This window comes from Leptonychotes weddellii, chromosome 8 (genome assembly GCF_054177405.1).
Source record: "Leptonychotes weddellii isolate Sample4059 chromosome 8, ASM5417740v2, whole genome shotgun sequence".
NCBI lineage: Eukaryota > Metazoa > Chordata > Mammalia > Carnivora > Phocidae > Leptonychotes > Leptonychotes weddellii.
This window is the reverse complement of record NC_138376.1, coordinates 111,380,101-111,403,353: the sequence shown is the minus strand read 5'-3', so window position 1 is coordinate 111,403,353 and position 23,253 is coordinate 111,380,101. Positions and strand designations below refer to the sequence as shown.

The following is a 23,253-nucleotide window of genomic DNA, read 5'->3' as shown; positions in this document are numbered from 1 at the left end:
GAAGGGATGGGCAACACCATAATGGTGGTAGGTGCAATGGATTACAGACCCCACTGGATCAGAGACTGCTAGAGCTATGATATAAGAGGGCGTGAGCCAGAAGTATAAGATGTGATGGGCAGCAAGTGTGACACTTAAAATTCAGATTATGGAGGGGCCACAGGCATAAATGATGACAAAGTTTTGCCAAGATATTACCATCGCAGTGGAAGACAGGATCACTAGAAAGAAAAGTTCAAAAATTGAGAGACAGAGTTTTGGAAGGATCATCTATGCTTACATTGAAATCAAAGTATAAGAATAACTTTTAGAGACAGTGACAGTGAACCAGGAGTTAAAGTCACCAAGAAATAAGAGGGAATGATGGGGGGACAGAGTGGCATCTCAGCAACAAGCTTTAGTTGGTGATGCAATTTGATGATATAAGATTTAAGGTGGGGAAAGGGGTTCTGGTCCGAATGTAAAGTGAGGAGCAATCAGGCAGTAGAGTCCTCCAGTGAGAACTACTACTCTTACTCCATGAGTATGGGAGAGACTGGCCTGTTTTCAAGTGACAAATATAACAACATTTTTGAAAAAGAAATTACCTTTGATGTTAGAAAAAATAAAGCATTGTGATACTCCATCTGAGCTTGATGAAGCACAAGTTCCGTTAATTAAAAAAAAAAATCTGAACCAGACTGTTAATTAGTAATGTATGTCTGATTATTTGCCACTTTTAGCAACAAAAGGGAAAGATTCATCAACAAATAAAAATTCATTATATGCAAAACTGGGTCAAACATTATCAGAAATTTTGCCCTTCAAACTTTGTGTCTACTCATCCTAATTCTAGCTTTGCTTGAATGGCTCTGGGACAACAGGGGCTATAACATAACATCCAGAATCTGAGTTGTGTCAATAGTTATTGTGGGACTACTCATGCCAGAGTATCGACTGCCCATTTCATTTCCATCAGAAAAGACTGAAACCCCATGAGAGACACAACCCTATAAGACTCAACTTTTTGGTAGGTCATAGGCCTCCTTTAATAGTATAATGAAAACCATGGACACTTTTACCCAGAAAATGTACAGAGGCACATTTGTAAAAAAATTTGCCCACATTGCAAGCATTTCCTAACCCCTCCCTCCCCCTCCCCAAGACGACCCAGTTAGCTAGAATAACATCTGCAAGTAGGCTTCCTATGACCCTGGGAGATAAATATATAGTCAGCTCCCAAGGCGTCAAGTACCGATATCTGCTAAAAATAATAAAAATCAAAAACTACTTAATTTCTCATCTTTCACTGCCATAATCTACCATCTCTTAAATTCTTTCTCCAGAGGCTCATTCTAGGGTCAGTCAAAAATCTCGGAAAATACAAAGAGAAATAAACCAGTTCTTGATGAAATTTTGAGAAAGTTTAAGAATATATTTAAAAGAGCTCGATGGACTATGGAGGAAAATAGTCAAGAATCCAGCTGCCAATTTTCAAGGATGTGATCCCAGCCCACACCCATACATATATATATATCTCCATCCATATCCTATATATTAAATATATATTGAAATATATTCCCTTACCCACCTCCCTCACACCAAAACCTTAACAGATAAGCTTTACCTGCCAAGTGTTGAAGCCAGAAGGCAGACTGCTCCTACACCACTATGCCCCATTAAGTCGGTCTCCCGCCTACAGTTTTCCATCTCTTCCCTCTCCTCTATCCCAACCACCACTCCTTAGTTCAGGCCAACAAGACTGCTTACCATTCATTCAACTGTGATGGTCACACAGCAACTCTCCAGGCTCCCAGCCTGGCCCCACCCACCATGCCAACCCAAGGCATCTCTTGCCTGAACAGCAAATCTGATGAGATCCGCCCTCTTTGGGTGGAAAGCAATTGACAGCTGCAACTATGTCTTGCTCACACTGTGCCAATCCAAGTGCTTGGCACACAGTACAAGCAAGGTAACAAAATGCCATTCAAAATGTCTTTTACACGGGTGCTTGGCTGGCTCAGTTGGTAGAGCAATACGATTCTTGATCTCAGGGTTGTCGAGTTTGAGCCCCAGGCTGGGTGCAGAGATTATTTAAAAATAAAATCTTTAACATAAAGAAATAATAATAATAATTAAAATAAAACAAAATGTCTTTTACAGATAGACTACATAAAGTAGATAGATAAATACAGATACAGAAAGAGTCAGGTCCTTCCCTAACTATCTCCAGAACATAAGATAGAGCTGAATCTTAAAGAATGCTAGATTCACAACCAAGAGGGACAGTTAAACTGGCCAAATCAAAACCTTACACACCATCAATGCCCAACCCAACAATGCATACTTTTCAAATGAGACCTTTTATTTTGTCTTAAAGGTCAAGAGAACCACCATTCTGAGATACCGGCTTACACCAGAATTTAAAATCAGCCTACCGAATATAAGAATTTCGAAAATGGAACTCAAAAGAAAAACAATACGACAATAACAGCCTTTTCTTTCTCCTAGTACCCGAACCTCCACAGCAAAGCATCATATTAAGAAAAGCATCTGTTACTTGAATAATTATGAGTTCTGAGCATTCCAGCTTTATTGACTGAACTTCAATGACCTTTCCACTATTTAATTATTCCCTAAATGAAAGGTACTTCTCAACATCTGTTCTTAATTTATTTTTAATTTGCATTTACTCTAGCCTATCTGTTGGAGCTGAAATTAGTAATACAGGATGACATTATCTTCACAGAGTCACATGAAACATTCTATTCTTCAATCAAAGTTCCTCTGAAATAGTTTTCCAGGTTCATTTCGCACACAGATTTTCTTTTAGCTGTGCAAGACTATTATCTGCACTCTAAGATGAGATTAATATTACCTTTCTTTTGCTACCACTTCAAAGAACTTTTATATTATACTAAATAAACATGAATAAACTTTCTTCTCATTTTAATCTTTTTTTTCTGAAGCACATTTCTTTCAGAATATACTTATAGAAAAAAGTACAAATACTACTGAAACAATTCAATTCAAAGTTACTGAAACAAACTGACCAAAAGACAATACTTCAGAAAAACAGCAGTAGTCAATGTAACTGATGAGTAAAGCTACCTTTAAAATGTAGGTAGCTACATAACTCACTGGATGGCTCAGTGGGTTAAGCATCTGACTCTTGATTTCAGCTCAGGTCATGATCTCAGCGTCATGAGATTGAGCCCCACATCAGGCTCTGCACTGGGTGTGGCGCCTGCTTAAGATTCTCCCTCTCCCTCTCCTTCTGCCCCACCTCCCCTTCTCCCTCTCTAAAAAAAAAAATTAATTAAATAAAATGTAGATATTAAGAAAATTCATTCTGGAGGAAAAGCTAATAATTAAAAGTGCTGAGAACCTGAATTAAACATGATTTGAAAAAAAACTATCCAGCTGATTGAAAAATATAAAACAAACCCCATGAAGCTGAGGTTTCCATTGCACCTTTACACATGTTTTTACTAACTGCTGACCATCTTCCAGATCCCTTCTCCTACTCCATCTCTACCTCTACCACTTTGGTTCAAGCTCCCATAATTTCTAACCTCAATTATTTTCACAACCCTTACCTGCTCCCCTGCCTCCCCTCCAACTCTGGACCCTTCTAAATTTACCTTTCACACTGCCAACCAAATTATCTTTCTGAAAAATAGTACTAAGCTTATCATTAACCCACTTAAAATCCTATAGTGGCTCCCTACAGTGAAACGATCAAACCCTTTAACTTGCTTCAAAAGAGCTTTCAAAATCTGGCCTCAACCTCTCCCACCCTCCACAATGCCACACTCACCTACCACAGACTTAAAATGCATTGCTCTTTTCCATCAATCTAGCATGTCCTTCCCTCACTGTCCATATGTGTACCTCCTAAGCATCCTTCAAGGCACACCTCAAATTCCCTCCTGTTAAGGTGCCATTACCAGCCATACCTTCATTCCCACCAATGCAAGAGCTTGTCCTCATCCCTTCCATGTTCCTATGCCTTGTGTGCATTACACTGTTTTTTTGTGCAAGATGTCTATTTATTCCTCTCCTCCCAACTAGCCTGAGAGCATGTTAAGAACAGACATGTCTTGCTCACCTCTGAGCCCATCATCTAGCAATAATGACTGAACAACAGACATTTGCTGATTGACTAAGGTATGTATATAAACAAGTCTGATTTAAAAAAAAAAAAAACATTAAAATCACTTCTCGGCCTTTTGGCTAAGATCAAGTGTAAAAAAAACATTAAAGCATACAGTAAGCATTTATTGAGCACTTACTGCATGTACTAAGCTAAAGGCTGGCATCGGAAAATCAAATTGGGGAAGCATGGACCATACATAAGCAAGAAGAGCCAAAAATCGAAATAAAGACTGAACAAGAGGGAGAGATTGATTCTGGCTTGGTGATCGAAAGTAGAATGCTTTGTGGCACAACGCTGTTTGAAGAATGAAGGTCTCAAAGCTGGGGGGGTTGGGAGGGGAAAAACAACCAAGCACAGAAAACAAAGCAAGCCACATCGCAAAGGCAAGAAAAGGACCATGGGCGGTCCTCACACGGTGCCATTTGCCTCCTTCAGAGGGTATATTGTGGTGGCATGGAGAAAGGCAGAGCTGCTAGAAAGATAAGATGGTGGCAGACATCTCTAAATGTTTCATTTAAACATGCATGCAGCAAATGGGTCCCCCTGTCTGAGCAATCTGCCTCCATGCCAGGTCCCCAGAATAAGATCTGTCCTACACCAAATGTTCAATAAAGCCAGTCTGAGAAAGAGAGCAAGCATATATGTGCATTCCCCAAATATTAACACTCTTCTAACCTATAACAGGTTATGTCTCTTGAAAAAGCACATATAAGTTAAAAGAATTCAAGTCACTCTGATTTTTTTCTGCTGACATGGTATATTAAAATGGGATCTAATATATGAGTGAGGATCTGATATGTTATAGAACTGGCCACTGATGCCACATGAAAAAACACAAAAAAATAATTATCTTTACATTCTGCAGTATGACATTTTCTAAACACCTATGAGGGAACTACATAGGGTCACAGAGTAAACTAGAACATACTTATTTAAGAGCCCCCCCACCCCGCCACAAAGGTGGCTTTTGAATAAGGCCAGGAGCCTTCAACACAAAGTAAGACTCAGATTCATTCTCCCAGCTCTGAGTCAATACTTGCAATACTTAAAAATTTTTAAAGACAATATACTGTAAATCATATTATCTGATAAAGGCATATGTTGGTTTACAACCTCAAGAGTTCCCAGGTGAAATCTGAAACTGGCCCCCATATACAAAAGACACGGAGAGCCCAAAAAAAGAACAGACCACTCCAGGTTGGTAGGTGGCAGGTTTGATCAGCAAGGGAACTTACATATGAGGCTTGCCTTGGGGGGCAGCAGGACAAGTAAATCCCGTACCTGCTTCAAATTCTACACCATGACATGTGTAAGAGCAGTTACAGGGGCACCTGGGTGGCTCAGTCGGTTAAGCGTCTGCTTTCGGCTCAAGTCATGGTCCCAGAGTCCTGCTCCACTTGGAGCCTGCTTCTCCCTCTCCCTCTGCCTGCCGCTCCCCCTGCTTGTGCTTTCTCTCTCTCTCTGTCAAATAAATAAATAAAATCTTTAAAAAAAAAAAAGAGCAATTACATATTTTGATCCACCCCAAAGCTTGTTTAATCAATGAAGAAATGAAAATCCCTTCCTATATCTTCAAAGAGGTTAAAGATTAGAGCTCAAAGACACTACTGCAAAAAACTCAAGGACTCTAAGAGTGGGAGTCTGGTGTTTGGCTTGGTTTAGTTAAATAAATGCAAGGACATCTCAAGACCTCTGGGGTGTATTTACAGATCCTCAAGGAACTTGCTAGAGTGGTCCAAAAGTCACTTAACTCCTAATTCATCTTTGACATAATAAACAATTATCCTTTTAAAATGAGTGTATTTTAAAAGAATGATAGGCAAATTACTTTGCATCAAAAGGAAGTTTAGTTATATTAAATATAAGTACTAGATGTCACCTATTTAAAATTACAAAAACAGGGAGGGAAATACATATGTAATATTGTCTCTAACCTTAAAGAATATAAGAAAACTAGCAAAAAGTTGTTTCATACTTTGTATTCCATCTTAGAAATCACCCCATATTGATACAGAAAAAAACTTGTGATTTTTTACCTCAAATTATTCCACTGTATGAATAAATTATAACTTAACTAAAAAGAAAAAAAGGAAAACTAGCATACAGGATTGGAAATGAGAATTTTTTCCCCACCATGAGTCAAAAACATATCTGTCTTAGAAACAATTTCTTAGAAAATATACACAATAAGTTTTTACAATGAATGGAGCAAGGACTTCATGTCAGACTTCAGGATATGACATTAAACTTACAGCAGGAAGAGGTTAAGTACACTGAGTTGAAGACCAACGAGTTCAATGAAGAAATACTTTGCTGCTGAATATTTTGCTATGATCTTCTGGTTTAAGGGGCCACGATAAGAAATGCACCAAATTTCACCACTCTCCTGACCCCCATGGTTTTTTCCTTTGCTCAACATAACCCAAACTCTTCCAAATACAAAGCAAAAGAAAAAATGTCCAATACCAAGAATCCATTACCTTTTTATAATGTTTAAAGGGAAGTGTTTATAGGTAGAAATAATCTTCAATGTTTGACTATAGCTCTCCTCGCTCCTCTGAAATGCATAGACCATTTTCACTTCAGTTCTAACAGTCTTAAACTGGCCTTCTTTCTCCATAAAGCAATGGGGCTTGTTAAAACTCCAGATGTCCAGACCCCACCCCACACGACTGAATCTGAATCCAGAAGGGTGGTTCTGATGTGCAGCCTGAGTTAACAGTACCACATGCGATGAGCCCAAAACCCAACTTTCAAAATAAAAGCATACATATACATCTAGGTAATTACTGAATTAATGTTAACATGACTCACACATAGCCTATAAAGAGTAAGAGAACCAATCCGTGAGTATCAACTCAAAATGCTATCCCCATCCCCCACTATATGTTATATGATGAAAGAAATTCTCAAATATTAAAATGGTGGAATTAAAAAAGAATGTCTAACCAGATAATACTTTTTAAACTACAGCAGATGTATTTATTTCAAAGTTGTACCACTTTAGAGATACAAAGTCAATTTTTAATTGGGCTTCTCTGCTACGTAAGAGTATTATTATGTGCTTTTTCTGCTCCTTGAAAAAAAAAATTTTGTTACAAATGCTAAAATTATTGAACTGGACAGAAATCATAATAATAACCAGCCAGCCTCCCCATCAAAAGAAAAATTCATTTGAAAATATTCACCTACGAAATATTATTCTACAACTTTACACTTTGAGCTCAACAACTGTGATAGAATTTTTTTTTTTTTTTTTTTTTGTAAGAAACTGAGTTCTCAAAACCAATGTGAAACTGGTCCACCCCAAACCTTAATCTTAGCTGCCACATGAGCACTCAAAAAAAAAAGTCTCTTATTAACCAGGCCAGGAGTATAAGCTTCTGATAGAGAAGACCCACAGGATTTAAATAAACCTTAGGTGCAGGGCGCCTGGGTGGCTCAGTCATTAAGCGTCTGCCTTCGGCTCAGGTCAGGATCCCAGGGTCCTGGGATTGAGCCCCACATCGGGCTCCCTGCTCGACGGGGGGGCCTGCTTCTACCTCTCCCTCTCCCACTCCCCCTGCTTGTGTTCCCTCTCTCGCTGTCAAATAAATAATCTTTAAAAATAAATAAATAAATAAAATAAACCTTAGGTGGGTGGTTGTTCATAGGCCCCAGTGCAAAGGCCTCCTATTGTTGACATGTGCAAATCCAAGGACAGAGGAAGCAAAAGTGAAAGAGCTAGATCTGGCTTAGATTTCTCAGTCCACAAGCCATCATTTTCAAGAGTAAATATATATTAAAAACTCACAATGACTCACATTTCAAATACTGACTTGAGTATATTTATTATTAAACAATTGAGGCATACAAAAAAATAAAAATAGTAATATAGTAAATACCTCTGCCTCCACACACAGCTTAAGGGACAATCTGGCCAATACATCTGAAACCACCTGAGTATCCTTTCACAATTAAATTTTAACTAATATTTACAACTGCTGCAATGATCTCACATGTTCCCTTGTTCCCAGAAAATCATCGTATCAGCATCTAGTTCAAACTTCTGGCCTCAAGTAAGGTTCAATAAAATTGAGTTTTCCATTCTGTCCATATAATTAATGTACTTCCATTGCTTAGAACATTCTCAGCAATTCATGTCTCCCGATTGGGAATGGATCACCTACAAAGCTTCCACAAGCATAGTAACAGGTCATGAGAATCGCATTAATACAGAAAACTTTTCTACGATTGCACTACTTCAGCATAATGAGGCGACAACATGGAGAATATTTTTACACGCATTACAAGAATAGCTGCTCTCCTCTGTCAGAGTTGAATTTCCATCCAGGGTTACCATCCCTCCCCACAAATCCCCAGGGCTCATGGAAAAAAACAAACCTGCTCAAAGAGCTCCCTCCAAAGCAGAGGTATTCCAGCAAAGTAAAGCTTTGGCGGGCGGGGGGGACAATTTTTCACAGTCCTTTAGGCTGTTTAGAAAAATCTCCTCACAGGTATTTCTTTAAATGAAAGGGAAAGTAGATCAAGGACTCCCTCAATGCAATGTAACCAGTGTCCTTCGTAAAGAAAGGCCCCTGAAAGATAAACAAATAAGGTGATCTTCCTCGTAATTTTTATAAAACTGAATCTTGTTAAGCAAGTTCACTTTAATTGCAAACACAGAGTATTTTCAGGAGACCTGCTATAAATGTAACCAGGTATAATATTCTATATGAAATAATTCATTTTATTTTTATTTCACTGGCCTCTCTTTTCTTCCCTCCCCCGCCTCTGACCGCTACCCACTCTTTCAATCCCAGAGATATCCATCTGGGCATCAGACCAGGGCTTAAACTGTGCCAAATCACAGTGCATTTGAAATCTACTACGTTTTTTCACCAGCCAGTGAAAAGCCTTGAGCAGCAGTTGGAGGAAAAAAGAAAAGGGAATTCACATCAGAAACAAATTATCAGTTTCTCTGCCTTCTATCCAGAAGACTGCCTGTCCTCTGGTATTTCCTTCCCCCTTTGCTAACTCTTAGAGAAAGTGACAGAGACCAGAGCCAAGGAAGGCCAGGACAAGTCTGGGAGCAGAAGGCTGTATCCCCCACAGCTGGCCCTCCCTTGGCACGGCTAGGACGCCAGGAAGCCCAGAGAAGCTCTACCTCATAGCCCAGGGTCCCAACCCTGGTGGATATAAGGGAAGAGGCAGAGGGATGTATAAGCCAAATTAATACTACGCAAAATATATAAGCAATAGATTCAGGCACAAACGAAGAATCATCCAGCGGCAATGGAATAAACTACCTTATAAACTGGGAGACTCGGCAATATGTGGAAGTCAAATGCAGAGTTTCTGGAATCAGAGCACCTGAATTCTAATCCCATCTCTGGCACTTTATAGCTCTGTAGCCTTTCTTACTGAACAAGCATTCATTGCTCACCTACTAGGAGCTAGGCCCTGGGCGTGATGCCAGGGATATACTGGGGTTCCTGCTCTTGTGGAATTAAATTCTAGTTGGAAGGAAATTAACAAACACACACACACACACACACACACACCCCCAAGAAAAATGCCAGATAGCAATAAGAACGTTAGGGAACTTAAATATAGTGATACAGTCAGGAATGACTAGGAGATCTATTTCCTAAAGTCAGGAGGGAAGACCTCTCAGTGATGACATTTAAGCCTAGATCTCAATGACAAGAAGGAGCCTAACAGGCAAAGACAAGGAAAGACGGATGCGCAAAGGCCTTGGGCCTTTGGAGAAATAGAAGGCAGGCCAGTGTGGCAAATTACTTCTATGTGACTCATGTTCGTCATCTGTAAAATCGTGGTTGTTAGGATTAAACTCATAACACCGTATCTGCACACGGTCTATGTACAACAAATGTAAACTGCCAGAATTATCATCATCATCACCATCACCAGTGTGATCCCACCACTGGACGTGTCCAAGCAGGGACTGGGTACAGACATGCCACAGGGATGGTCAGGTTATATGGCCTCTGAGGTTCCATCAACCATTAGACACCAGGATTAGGCAAGAAGAGAAAAGGCGAAGGAAGAAATGATAAAATTGTTACACTCGGGCTTAATGCCCAAGACCTTTTAAAGTGGATACTGAATCATACAACAGTGTGTGGCTCACCTCATTCATTCAACAAATGGCCCTTTCCCATCTCAGAGTCTATTGATTCGAATCCCCAAATGGCCAAAATCCTCACATGTAGCTAGTTGACACCCTGCCTTTAGCCCTGAGGTTGACCCTAGTTAGGAAGGCTCTGTGCTAAAAAAAAATTACCACAACAGCACTAAGAACAGAAAAGGATGATGTATTCTCCATTACTGGCTTTAAAGTGTGTTAGCTATTGTAGGAATGAAATAGCAACAAAGATATTCTTTGACTTTATACACATCTCAAACCATTTTATTATTTCATGCTTAAAAAGCCCAAGCAGAAGCTTAAACATCACAGACCCCATTGGCAATATATTTCACACACAAAAACAAAAAACAAAACAAAACAAAAAAACCACCTCTAATTCTTGGCCTATTCTCTCAAAATCACTACTAACTTGTTAAGCCTTCTGAAGCTCACTAATTCAGGCTGTCAAAGATGCAGTCATTGACGATAAACTTGACTTATGTGTCTTTCAGTCAGGGACAGAAAGGTCTACTTTTACCCAACCCTGAACCATTAAAGGTCATATCCTTTCAAGTTCTTTTCTAAAATTCACTCAAATCCAAGACAAGTGTACTACAACCATAAAGAAATGTACAGTTTTTACATCCACGACACTACTTCATCACCTACCCCTGATGATTTCATGCATCTGTTCAGATGGTGTAAATGACTTGAAAAAAATTTTAAACCTCACACAGAGCATAAAACAAATCAATACTGGATAAGGGCAATATAAACAAGCCTAATAACTTAAATGCACAAATATTTCTATTATGCCAGGCTTTTAGACTGTCCAAACTCAAGTTTGGAGAGGAAAGAAAAGAATCTTCATAAACCAAGAGATTAAGTTTATCCATATACTCTCAACATTAGTTTTTTTCCCACCCAATCTCTACCCCTCTCCCCACATCCAGTCCTCCAAAAGGAAGAAACATTGAGGAACAGATTAGAATTAAAATTTTCTTATAGGAAAATATTCCTTTAAAAAAAACTGAAAAGGCAACAAATTCAGCATAGAACACATCCAAGGAGGAACTTTATATGTAGATGATGCCTTTGACATGATATGAACTAAAACTCCCTATTCAATATGTAAATTTTAGAGTACTATAAGACCTGACCACTGTCTACTAGTATTCACCATAAAATAATCAAGAAAGTGCCTTCCAGAAAGCGAGATTGGGACTAATAGGCCCATTCAAATCCAAATTTATCTACTGGCTTTTGCAACATAATCCAGCCAAAAGAATGGGATTCGTATCTCAGCTATGCAACAGCTAGCTTTTCAATGTGTTTTGAAGTAGGTGCCTCCAAAGTAACAGTCATAGCTTTGGCATTTGAGAACACTCTAAGCAATTTAAGAGTATTTAAAATTATAAGAACTAAGTAATACAGGCTCATTAAAGAACTTTAGAAAACACATATGAGCAAAAAAGAGAAAAATAATAATGCCACAATGCCCAAGATGAGCACTATTAATATTTTAGTGTATGCTCTGCTAAATCTTCTTGAAAAAAATATTTCCCACATGTAGGACTTAATATTGTACATATATTTTACTTAACAATAACAAGAATGTACTTCTATACACATCCATAACATTTTTGTGAATGTACAACCTTCTACCTTATGGATATACCCTAATTTAATTAGCTCCACTGAGATTCTCTATGATCTGTTTAGATGTCCTACACGAAAGGAACAGAGTAGGTTAAACACTTATTTCCTAAAGTTATTGGCCCACGACATCCTTTTTTGAATTATACATCAGAACTTGTGCTCCTTCACAAATACCTTGGGAAATTATGACTTAACCAATCCTCAATACTGGGTTTTTATGGTATTTCCAATTTTTTTCTATTACAAAATGCTGGGATCAACTTCTTGCTTGTACATGTCTGTGTATTCCCTAGGGGAAAACTCTAAAAATAGAGTTATTGAGCCAGTTGGTTTGCATATGGTAAAAACATGTGACAATTTCTGCCCAACTGTCCCCAATAATGTATGAGAATTGTCAGTCCTTTTAAATGATAATATTTAATTTAAAGGAGAGTTTCGAAGTTATATGTACTCATCGTACATACCCAATATTTTTAAACTTATATAATGACTTCTTTATGGACATGGCTAAAATACATAGCTATAAATACCAAAGGTCTTACTGTAATGGACATTGACTCAGAAATCTATCTAAGAATATAGCACCTCACAATTTATAGAACATGACAAGCATGGATATGTTGTGTCTTTTATTTTCCTCTGTTACATTTACATATTTCTGGATATATATTCTGTGCTCTAAAGAAGATATTAATGATCCCTTATAGCTACATCGCCCTTTATACTACTAAAACACTTAAACAAAAAGAAATTTAGAGGAATAAAACATCCTGAGAGTGAACTTTAACAGGATATTAAGCTGTACCCCCGAAAGAGCCCTAAAGTTACACAGTAGCAGCTACATATTTAGAGCCAAGACTTTAATAACCAAAATCTTTACCAATCAACTGATATCAGTATCATGGAGGGAAAGGTGTACCTTAAATGTGTATCTCTACTAATTTACAGCTTATTTTCAGTACATATTTTTGCAATCTCAAATAATTAAGAAATAGCTAGTTTACACAGCAAAAACAGGGTTTAGGTTCCTTTTTCATTTTTAAAGTGACACTGGATGTAATTTTATACCTCAAAGTAACTCTCAGAGTTATTTAAGTACAGTGTTCACACCCAGGGTGGAGTTCTGTGTCATTTCCAAAGCTCAGAAAGGCCTTGCCTGCTCAAAAATATCTCCCCTTAGAGGGAAAAATGAAACAAGATGAAACCAGAGAGGGAGACAAACCATAAGAGACTCTTAATCTCAGGGAACAAACTGAGGGTTGCTGGAGGGGAGGGGGGTGGGAGGGATGGGGTGGCTGGGTGATGGGCATTGGGGAGGGTATGTGCTACGGTGAGTGCTGTGAATTGTGTAAGGCTGTTGAATCACAGACCTGTACCCCTGAAACAAGTAATTCATTATATGTTAATAAAAAATATATATCTCCCCTTAGAGGCTGTCTCAAAATCATATTGAAGTTTTAAAAAATACAGAAATTATTCAACAGGTCTGGAGTGGAGTCAGTGCATCTGCATGTTTTAAAAACTCCCCAGTTGACTCATTTGTACAGCCAGAGTCAAAAAGCACTCAGTTATATAAAAGATTGAGGGAGGGAGTGGTATCCTTAGGTCCCCAAATCTAAATGTTCATATGAAAACCATCAATCTGTCTTAGGGGGACCCACGTGAAAACTGTACCTTCAGAACACTCATAAAAAGTTCCAAAAAGGGAAGCAAAGTAGGGCACCTGTTGACCCAACCCTGGCCCCCATAAAGGACAGGGGTGAGGATATACAGTAATGGAAGCAAAACTCAAGAAGACCCACCTGGCCAGAAACTGCTACTTCATACTTTAAGCACGTGATCCCTTCAACTTCATAAAATAGACCAACAAGAAAAAACTGCTCAGCTGTGTGTCTGTTTGGAAAGGGGTAGTCTCATCAAGGAAAAGCATTCAACCACAGGTAGGAGTTTGACCAAGCAGTGCCCATCAACATATGATAAGACCAAAACGGATTGGCAATTAAGACCGGATACTGAGAGACAGTACATTACCTTTTACAATATAATAGTCATTTGTCAGAACTGTGCTTCTCAAAAGAAGTTTGTCTCACAAGAACAGTGCAAAAACAAGCCAAAAAACCTATGTCTTCTAAGTAGTTTATACATAATAATGCATCATTTTCTTAAGCTTCCGTTACCTACCAGATCTGGACTTAATGATGTCACTGAACTCATTCTGCCCATCATCAGGCCTGGCCTCGTGTTCTCCATACTTGGCCATCTTTGCTGAGTTTCAATTTAATCCAAAGACTGTATTAAATCCTCTTCTTAAGACTTCCAGTTTTCTATAATGGTCCAGCTCAACATCAATATCTAAAGAGAAAAGGAATGTATTGGCTTGGAAAAAAAATGTATACATACATTTTTATTTAATATATATATAATCATATAGTTATATATACTAGCCATTCATTCAGCAAATACTTATTCAGCACTTTCTATGTATAAGGCACTGATCTGTGCAATGGAGATATGACTGAAAAAGAGACCCAGACTCTGCCATTACAAAGTTTATAGACATTAAGCTGTTAATTATATAATGAATTATTTCATTGTAATGCTGATATGTTACAAATGTACAAATAAAAAGGCAGAGAGTAATATGAGCATACAGCATAGGAATCTGACCTGCCCTGGGCAATTAGAGGTTTTCTTGAAGAAGTGACATTTGAGCCAAGCCTTCAATGATGAAAAAAATTTAATTAGCAAAAAAAAAAAAAGAGGTGGGAAGAGAAAAAGGTTAAGAGCCTTCCATGTGAAGTGGCAGGAAGAATCATGGAGCATTCAAGAGGCTGAGCCAGTGTCTCTGGAGAGAAAACAGCCAAGAAGAGAGAAATCTGGTGAACTAGGTGAAGTGGGTAGACAGGACCAGTGACAGGGTGTTGGAGACCAGGTCAAGGCTCTTATCTTTCTCTAAAGAGGAAGGGGGATCCAATAGATGGTTTGAAGCTGGGAAGTAACAAGATCAGATTTGCCTTCTGAAAAGATCGTTCTGGTTTGTGGGGATGAGTGGGGAGCCATGAAGACAATGGCAGAATATAGCAATTGTTCATTCAATGTGCCATGGGCACATGGGTGTTGAATAAAAATTTCTTTCAATTCCTCTGTATATTTGAAATTTTTTCACAACAGAATTTTGGGAAAAATAATTCTTAACTTTAACCAAGTGATCAGACTTCGTATGACCAATAATGGGGCATCATGTGATACAATGGGAAATATACCACATCATCTATATAGTATCCTCATGAAGATTATCATGAACAGACAAATCTAGACTGTGGATAGTCTTCAAAATAAACAATCTGAACTGCTCAAAATTATCAACATCGTGAAAAACAAAAACACCTGAGGGAGGGGGAGCTTTGTGACTAAAGAAACATGACAACCAAGTATAATCCTTGACTGAATTTAGAATTTAAAAAATAAACTTTTTGGGGATAATGTGAAAAATGTGAATTGGGGCTATATATCAGACAATATTATTCTATCAGTAATATAATTTTATCAGTTCTTTAGTATTGGTTCATGGTTTTGTCATTATGCAGTATCTTTGATTATAGGAAACACCTGATAAAATATTTACCAACAAAGTGTGATAATAACTTCAACTTCAGTTCAAACAGGACAGCATATGCCTGTCTATCTAGGTACAGGTATCTCTCTACCTATATACATACATACCGGGAGAGAGGGAGAGAGAGAGAGAAAGCAAGCAACTGTTGGAAAATGGTAAGTGAGGAATGTAGAGAAAGCGTATGGGTGTTTACTCTTTCTAGTATAATATTACAGGCAGGAAATGACTGTGGTCTAAACAAGGGTACATGGAAAGAAACGGGTAGATATGTGGGATATTTAACTATCAAATACAGAAGGTCAATAGCATTTGGAAACTGACTGGATATGAGTTGTTCAGAACACTAAGGTGCAAAATGACTACCCAGTTTTGGTCTGGGCAACTATGTGGAGGGTGAGTCATTCACTGAGCTGGGGAACACTGGCAGATAAGCCACTGGCGGAAGAAATCATGAATGTGGTTTGGACTTGCTAAGTCTGAGGTGCCTCTGAGTTATATAAGGGCAGATAACAAAGAAGACAGTTGGATATATAGGTCTGATCTCAAAAATGGTCTGGATTCAATAAAAATCTGGGCAGTTACACATTATACCCATTGACACAGATTTTATTCTAGAAGGTGCATCATATGAATTCTGCTGAGTATAACTATCACTCAATAAAATAGTTTTAAAGATTTTATTTATTTATTTATTGAGAAAGGGAAAGAGGGAGCACCCAAGCAGGGAGAGGAGGAGAGGGGGAAGGAGAGGGAGGAAGAAAGAATCTCAAGCAGGCTCAGCACTTATCTCAGGAGCCCCACATGGGGCTCCAGGTGGGCTCAATCTCACAACCCTGAGATCATGACCTGAGCAGAAACCAAGGGTCGACGCTTAACCATCTGAGTCACCCAGGTGCCCCAGCAATAAAATAATTTTAATCTTTAGTAATTAATTAGAATCATCTTCAGAGTTTAAAGAATTGAGGATTCTACTCGGCAGAACCACCTTTTCTTTAAGGATGTCAATAATGAGAGTTCTGCTTTGCCCTAATACTTCCTGGAATATATAGCCCCTACAACCCAAACAGAATCAGAATTCAATTTTAAGTTCAGCAACTTAGCTGTATCCTAACAGCCCCTCAAGTGGACCCCAAATGCCAATTAAATAAATTAATCATTTAATTGGGAATATAACAGTCAACACATCCAAATATTAACCTGCAAATAATGGGCATTAATTCATATATTACAACACAGAACAGAACAAGAGTTTACTGCTAGCTAGGATTAGGCAACTCAATCATTTAATTCAAGGACACATCATGTGGTATTATTATTTTATAATATGCTTCATTTGGCATACTTATGTAATACTTAGTATTTTATATATTATGTTTAATTATATGTAACATTCAAAGAAATTCCATATTATTTTATAATATAAATATATGTAAAAAATAATTATTATATTTTTTCCTGACCAGTCAGAAAAAGGGTGTGTTCTAATAATAAAGAGGTCAAAATTACCGTAGAAAAACAGTTTGAGGCAGAAGAGAACCAGTGCACTACTAAAGATTTAGGAACAATTTCCTCTCTTATAGAGAGGACCATGTGAATTAGATCACCAGTCTGCTAAATTTTGAGTATAAAAAACTTGTTTTCATTTTTTATATTGCTCTACTACTGTTAAGACTTTAGGGATTATTATGTGATTAAGTTCCTTTTTGGGGGTACATACCTATAAAAGATTTGCTGTTCTTAAGTGCATTTTAATATATTCAAGAACGTAAAGCTTTGTTCAGAAGAATGCATATAAAATTTTATTATGGAAAATCAGGTTTGTCCAACAAAACTTCTCTTTACTGGAAAGCAATTAACTATTCCCTTTAAAATATACTGACTCCTTCATAACTAGTCTTAGTTAAGGGTCTTCACTTCAACACATGCCAAAGACCTTCCCCACTCCATAAAAAAGAAAACTGTTTACACAGGACTTTATTCATTTGCACATGAATATTTATCATATTTTTTTTATTTTGCCACTCTAAGATAATTTCTCAAATTTTCTCTTCCTGATCATCAAAATCCCATATATGCTACAAAGATACAGCAGAAAGAGGTTCAGAGGACAAGGAAAGAATGGGAAGGAGGGAGAAACACAGAAGGCCATTTGAACAGTGAGAGCCACTGACTGTCACCTGTTGCCAGGAATGGGCAGGGGACCCCAGGTTGAGCAGCACACAGAAAAAGATACCTCCTTCTAAATCACTAAATGCTGCAGCTATTTATAACTGGTTGTCAGGAGACAGAATCAAGGTTTCTTCACAGTGTGTGGACCTTCCACAGGTGTGGACCTTCCACTGGCACATCTACAGACTGTAAAGAGAGGCCATCTTCCACACAAAGCTGGGTGAGAAACTGAGAATGAATGGGATATTATTGCCTTAGAAGCTTTAAGCCCTATACAACTGTCATTTATTGTTACCACTGCTCCAGATCTCTGTTCCCTCAGAATTATGTTTTGCAAAGTGTAGCCAGATCTTTCTCACTGAAATTAATACACTCAACTCTGCATTCAGCAACTCTTTCTTCAGAACATGTCTGGCTGTCATACGGAACAGAAGCCATGAGTGTGTGTCAATAAACTTGGGGGTGAAAGGGTAGGGGGGTGGCCTTAAAGGTGAAGCCAGTGTTTCAATTTTAAAACAATTTGGCAACGAGATAATGTAAGAATACAAATACGTTCCACACCGTGTAATTATGATGGAAATGCTGTATACGTCCTTGGGCAGAAACTATCCATGCATTTAAACCAGAAACCAAAACCTAGGAATGCTGAAGATAGTGGAAAGGGAAGCGAAGGGGCCAAGAATTTGCCGCTCTGCTTGAAACAGTACAAGAAACCGCCCAGTGCCAAGAACTGCCATTCACTCTCGGAAACGCTCCAAGGGAAGGTTAGTACGCGACGGTGATTAATACTGTTTACAAGAGCAATAAATTTTAGGTAAACACCCAAAGGAGAGTTAAAGAGGTGCCTCATCGGTCCCATAAACTTGGGTTGAGGGGGCGGGGAATGACTCCGCGTAAACCGTGGCCCTGGCCGCCGGTACTCGGGAAGCTGAAGCACCCACGAGCTTCGCATTCCTCCAGCCCTCGCCTGGCTCGCAGCCCTTCCCGGAGGCCGCGGCCCCCACGCCCACCAGCAACAGCCGGGAGGGGCCAAGCGCACTTCCTGAGGCCCGCGCGAGTTACAAATGAGTGGATGCGGCTGCTGCCGCGGGTCCCAGAGGCCCCGAGACCCGGCCTCAGCCCGCACCCGGGGAATCGAAGCTTCCGCAAAGTCTGTGCGTTCCAGCCGCAGCAACCGGTGCGCTGACCCTCCCAAACGCGGCATGGAGAACTGACCCGCGAGGCCCTGGTGACCCAAGTGACCTGGAGGCTGGGAAAGAGGAGACTGGCCCCGGGACAGCCCAGAAAGCGGAGCCGATCGCCCCAAGTTAGACCTGGGGCTCTCCAGTTCAATGTAAAACAAAATGCGGGTCCCCAGGCTCTTGGAGGTCGGGCACGTTTTCTCCTTCCCTTGAACCAACCCTGGAACAGTCCCTTTCGTTATCTGGGGCTTGGGGGAAAAAAAAATTCTCCTGTAACAGCGTGCCTTCTAAAAGTTGCACAGCCCAAAATTCGTGCTTTGTTGGTTTTATAAGTGGCCTTGGGCAACCAAAGCCTCGGACCCGGGGCCAGAGGGGGACACGAATTACCTTACCTGATGCAGCAAGTGATGCCAAGAGTCCGGGAAAGTAGAAGAGGCTACCGTGGGGACTAAGCACCGACTGGCCTCCCCTGTCCCCTCCCTGGAGCCCGCCCCACCCTCAGGAGCAGCAACGGCGTGGAGGGTGAACACGTTTCCTGCCAGGCCGACGGCTGCGAGCCGCTCCCCTGCCCGTCCACCACACCGCCACCCTCTTCCCACCCTCTCCTGGCGGACACCTCGGGCCCCGCCTTCCCGGGGCCGGGGTGTGTGGCACAGGCCATCCTAGGAAGCCACGTCCCCTCTTGGAGATCACAGCGAGAGGCACGCGACCCTCTCACCCAGCGCGGAAGGAGGGCTGGGGGAGCCAGGCGGCTGCACGGCACCGGGCGTCGGAGGAGCTGGGGTCGTTCGCTCCTAGACAGATTGAGAGGACCTCCGGGTCCGAGCTTTCTTCACGCTTCTGGCACTCTCTCTCCCGCCGAAGAGAGCTGAGCTCAGGTTCCGAGGAAAGTGCACGCGAAAGTTGGTGACATCTTAGACTCAGACTTGAGAAGGAGACCGGGGCGCAGGGTAGAAGCCTCAGAAAGTCCATCCTCCCCGCAGCCCACGCCCCACTGCCCCGGGGCTGCGGTCACATTCCACTGCGCGAGGCTGAGACACTGCACGGGCTTACCTGCTCCCGGGACCCGCGGGCCCGCGTCGCCTGCCAGCCGCCGCCGCGTCCCGAGCGTGCCGAGGGCTCCTCCGTGCGTGTTTGGGTCGTAGCGATCGCGGGGGAGTGTGCGAGCGAGAGTTCTGTGGGGCGACGTGTTTTAAAAAGGAAAAGTGAAGAACCAGACAAATCCGAAAGAAAAAAAAAATTTTTTTTGACACCCGGTTGAAACAACGCCCCCGACTTGTGCAATCTTCCCGCCCCGGTAGTTCCGCCAAAAACAAAAACAAAACAGTCCAAGTGCAAACCTGGAACGGGCGCGCAGGCAACCAAGTTTGCCAAACACTAGAGAGTTTTCCGTCTGCAGAAGTGACCCAAAAGAAAGGAGGCACCGCTCGCCGTGGTGCCCCAATCGGCTTCGGAAGCCAGAGGCTCCTCCTCGGCCCTCGGCGGGAGAAAGCCCGCCGGCCGGCTGCTGCTGCCCGCTCCCCTCCTCGGAGGAAAGGCGACTCCACAACTTTGTGCGCGAGCCGCTCGCTCCGGCGGCTCCTCCTCCTCCGCCGCCGCCGCCGCCGCCCGCCTGCCCCTTTGTTGGAGAGCGGCGCAGGAGGCTGAAGAGGGAGGGGACGCGGGACCGAGCAGGGGCGCCCTGCCGCCCCCCGGGGACACGGGCTCGCGTCCGGGCACCCCGGGACTCGCTCTCCCTAGGAGGAGGGGGCCGAGCGGCACCGCTCCCCGGGCCGGCGCCGCCCCCGGCGCTCCAGCCCCGCTCGGCTTTCGGCCCAGCCGCCGCAGGCCCGGCAACTTTGTTCCGGGAGAGCAGCCCCTCTCGGCTCCGGTTCGGCGCCGGCCGGGCCCAGGCGGCCGCAGCGAGCTGGGCTCCGGGAACGTGGCGCCCCGTGTCACCTGACCGCACGCCCGGTCAATCAGCGCCCGGCCTGCGCGCCCTCCCCTCCGGCAGCGGCTGGCCGGGCGCTCGGCTGGCCTGGGGCTGCGCGCCCCGCGCGGTTCCCGGTGCGTGCGGCGCGCCCCGAGCGAGAATGGACACCTCGCACAAACACCATCCCCTTTATTCAGATTACCCGAAAATGTGAGTCACGCCCCCACTTCAGGCAACCCGGGTAGTTCGGGTGATTTTGTTGGAGAGGTAAATCTCCAGTTGCCCCTCCATTCACCACACCTCCGTTTGCTGACGTTGCTGATTTGCAGGTCCTCGTTCCAAGGGTGTATTTTAGCTTTTTTAGTGTCACTTTTAGTGTTAAAAACTTGACATTTCGTTTTATATTCGGTCATGCCTACAAACAGTGCTATGCGGGCCATATTCTTCTGTTTCCAATATACACACATACAGACATGGAGAGTGACATATTTCATTCCTCATGTGTTCCTATGATTCTTTCACAGGATCACCACACTTGGGGGTGGGGGGGGACAGCAACCTGAGTTCCTAGTTTGTGAAAAAGAGAAAGGATGATTGATAAGCGAACACAGCTCTGGCTTATTGCTGGTTTAATATTTGAAAGTTAAATTACGATTTAGCAAAGATAAAGGGGATTTAAATGCTTTTTTTTTTCCCAGAAAGAATTCCCTAGTTTTTTATTAGTTACAAAGTGAACGTTTCCCCAGTCCCTAAATGCTGTTAGAGGGGTCGGAGGTACTGAAAGATAGTGTTCTTTATCTTTTTTCTTAGCTTCCTTCCTTTGGGGAACTTTCTTCATATAACCCCACAATACATCCGGATGATTAACTTGAAACGGACATAGTTTATTCATTCACTTTCATTGGTTCATTCATTTAGCAAATGCCAATTTATGGCCTGCCAGTTCCATGGGCCCTGTGAATGATGCAAAGAAAAATCGGATACAGATCTTGCCTTAAAGAATGTCAAATCTAGCAAGTGAGATAAGGCCTGTAAACAATTAAGGATAGGCAAGATCAGTGATAAGTGCCATTAAAAAAAAAAAAAGACAGATCAAGTGCTATTTGAGTCTCTGTATCCAGGGAGACTCAAGTTTAACTGGTAATCCTACAGACCCTTAAAGCTGTTCATCATGCACTGTATCCTCCTGGTTGAGTTGATGGAAACTCAGATTCCTCCTTTAAAATAAAACCACACTGAAGCATTTAAGGATTTCTTTGGTTGAAAGGATGTAAGTGAAAAGCACTTTGTAAATTGCAAAGTGCTGGACAAATGTTACTTTATTTAACTCAAAGTTTTTGAAAAACACAGTTGCCTGGGACGTAGAATTTCTGAGTTTTTCAAACTCTGAGGGGATGTTTAGTTAAGCCTCCCCAAAGGCCATAAGGAAAGAGTCATAAGAATACAGTTGCCATCTGTACACGGAGTGACTCCACCCACACCCCCAGCTTCAGTGGCTGATGGTGCATTACCTGGAACCTGTGCCCTGTTTCTAGCCCTTCTCCCCGCATACAGAGACTGATATTCTCTGTAGGCCATGGGCAGAGACCAAACAAAGACCTTCCTGTTGTTGGAATGACCAGGAGGTCCCCAGCTGGTCCTACTCCCTGTTTCCTTTGCAAGGGAATAAAACACATTTAGTGGAAGATTGTAACCACAGATGGCTTATTTTCCTTAGGACAGACAGTGTGCTCTTCCTTCCCAGCCTCAGAATCAAGTTGTGGGGAAAGTGGAAACAGACTATCAGAGGGAGGATAGCAGTTAGTGCACCTGCAACCAACAGTCCAGCTGGGGTCCATGCACCAGGGACATTCGCTTGTAATGACAGTACTCAGTGGGTTTTGTCTCCCCAGCCCAAAGGGTAATGCAGAGCATTTAGAGAAAGTGATAGGAAGGTGGCCTGGGGTCTACCATTAACTCAGATTCTGCATTGCTCCACAGTCACCACAGAACAGTAAAAATTCAAGAAAACTGAACTGACGTCAATGGGACAAAGCCCTTGACATAGGAGAAAATATGATAAGTAGTGTATATAGAGATTCAGATGTAGAAATATATGCATACGTATATATATAATAGAGAGACATGATTCTACATAGATACTGTTCATATGTAGGGAACTATATCCTAATGTAAGAGCCGAAAAGAAAACTTTATTACTTAACATTGTATATAATGAATATAGTATGTACAGTAAGAGTATCTAAATGTAGTTCCTCTTTAAACAATAGAAACATAGAGAAATACATCATGTATAAAAAACAAGGCACTCTGGCTCAGATGGTTAAGCGTCTGCCTTTGGCTCAGGTCATGATCCCAGGGTTCTGGGATCGAGTCCCGCATCGGGCTCCCTGCTAGGCGGGGAGCCTGCTTCTCCCTCTGCCACTGCCTCTCTCTATCTCTCTCTGA

General features: G+C 41.5%; 1 protein-coding gene across 1 annotated transcript in view; it reads right to left on the bottom strand.

Annotated features, from left to right (window-relative positions):
• UTRN (utrophin) overlaps nucleotides 1–20,849 on the bottom strand; it is a 467,571-nt gene extending 446,722 nt beyond the window's left edge. The window contains exons 1-2 of the mRNA XM_081829379.1: nucleotides 19,947–20,849; nucleotides 14,109–14,279 (exon numbers count right to left, since the gene is read on the bottom strand). Of these exons, the coding sequence (XP_081685505.1) occupies nucleotides 14,109–14,187 (79 nt within the window). The 5' untranslated portion in view covers nucleotides 14,188–14,279; nucleotides 19,947–20,849. The remainder of the gene's footprint in view (nucleotides 1–14,108; nucleotides 14,280–19,946) is intronic.
• Between the last annotated feature and the right edge of the window lie 2,404 nt (nucleotides 20,850–23,253).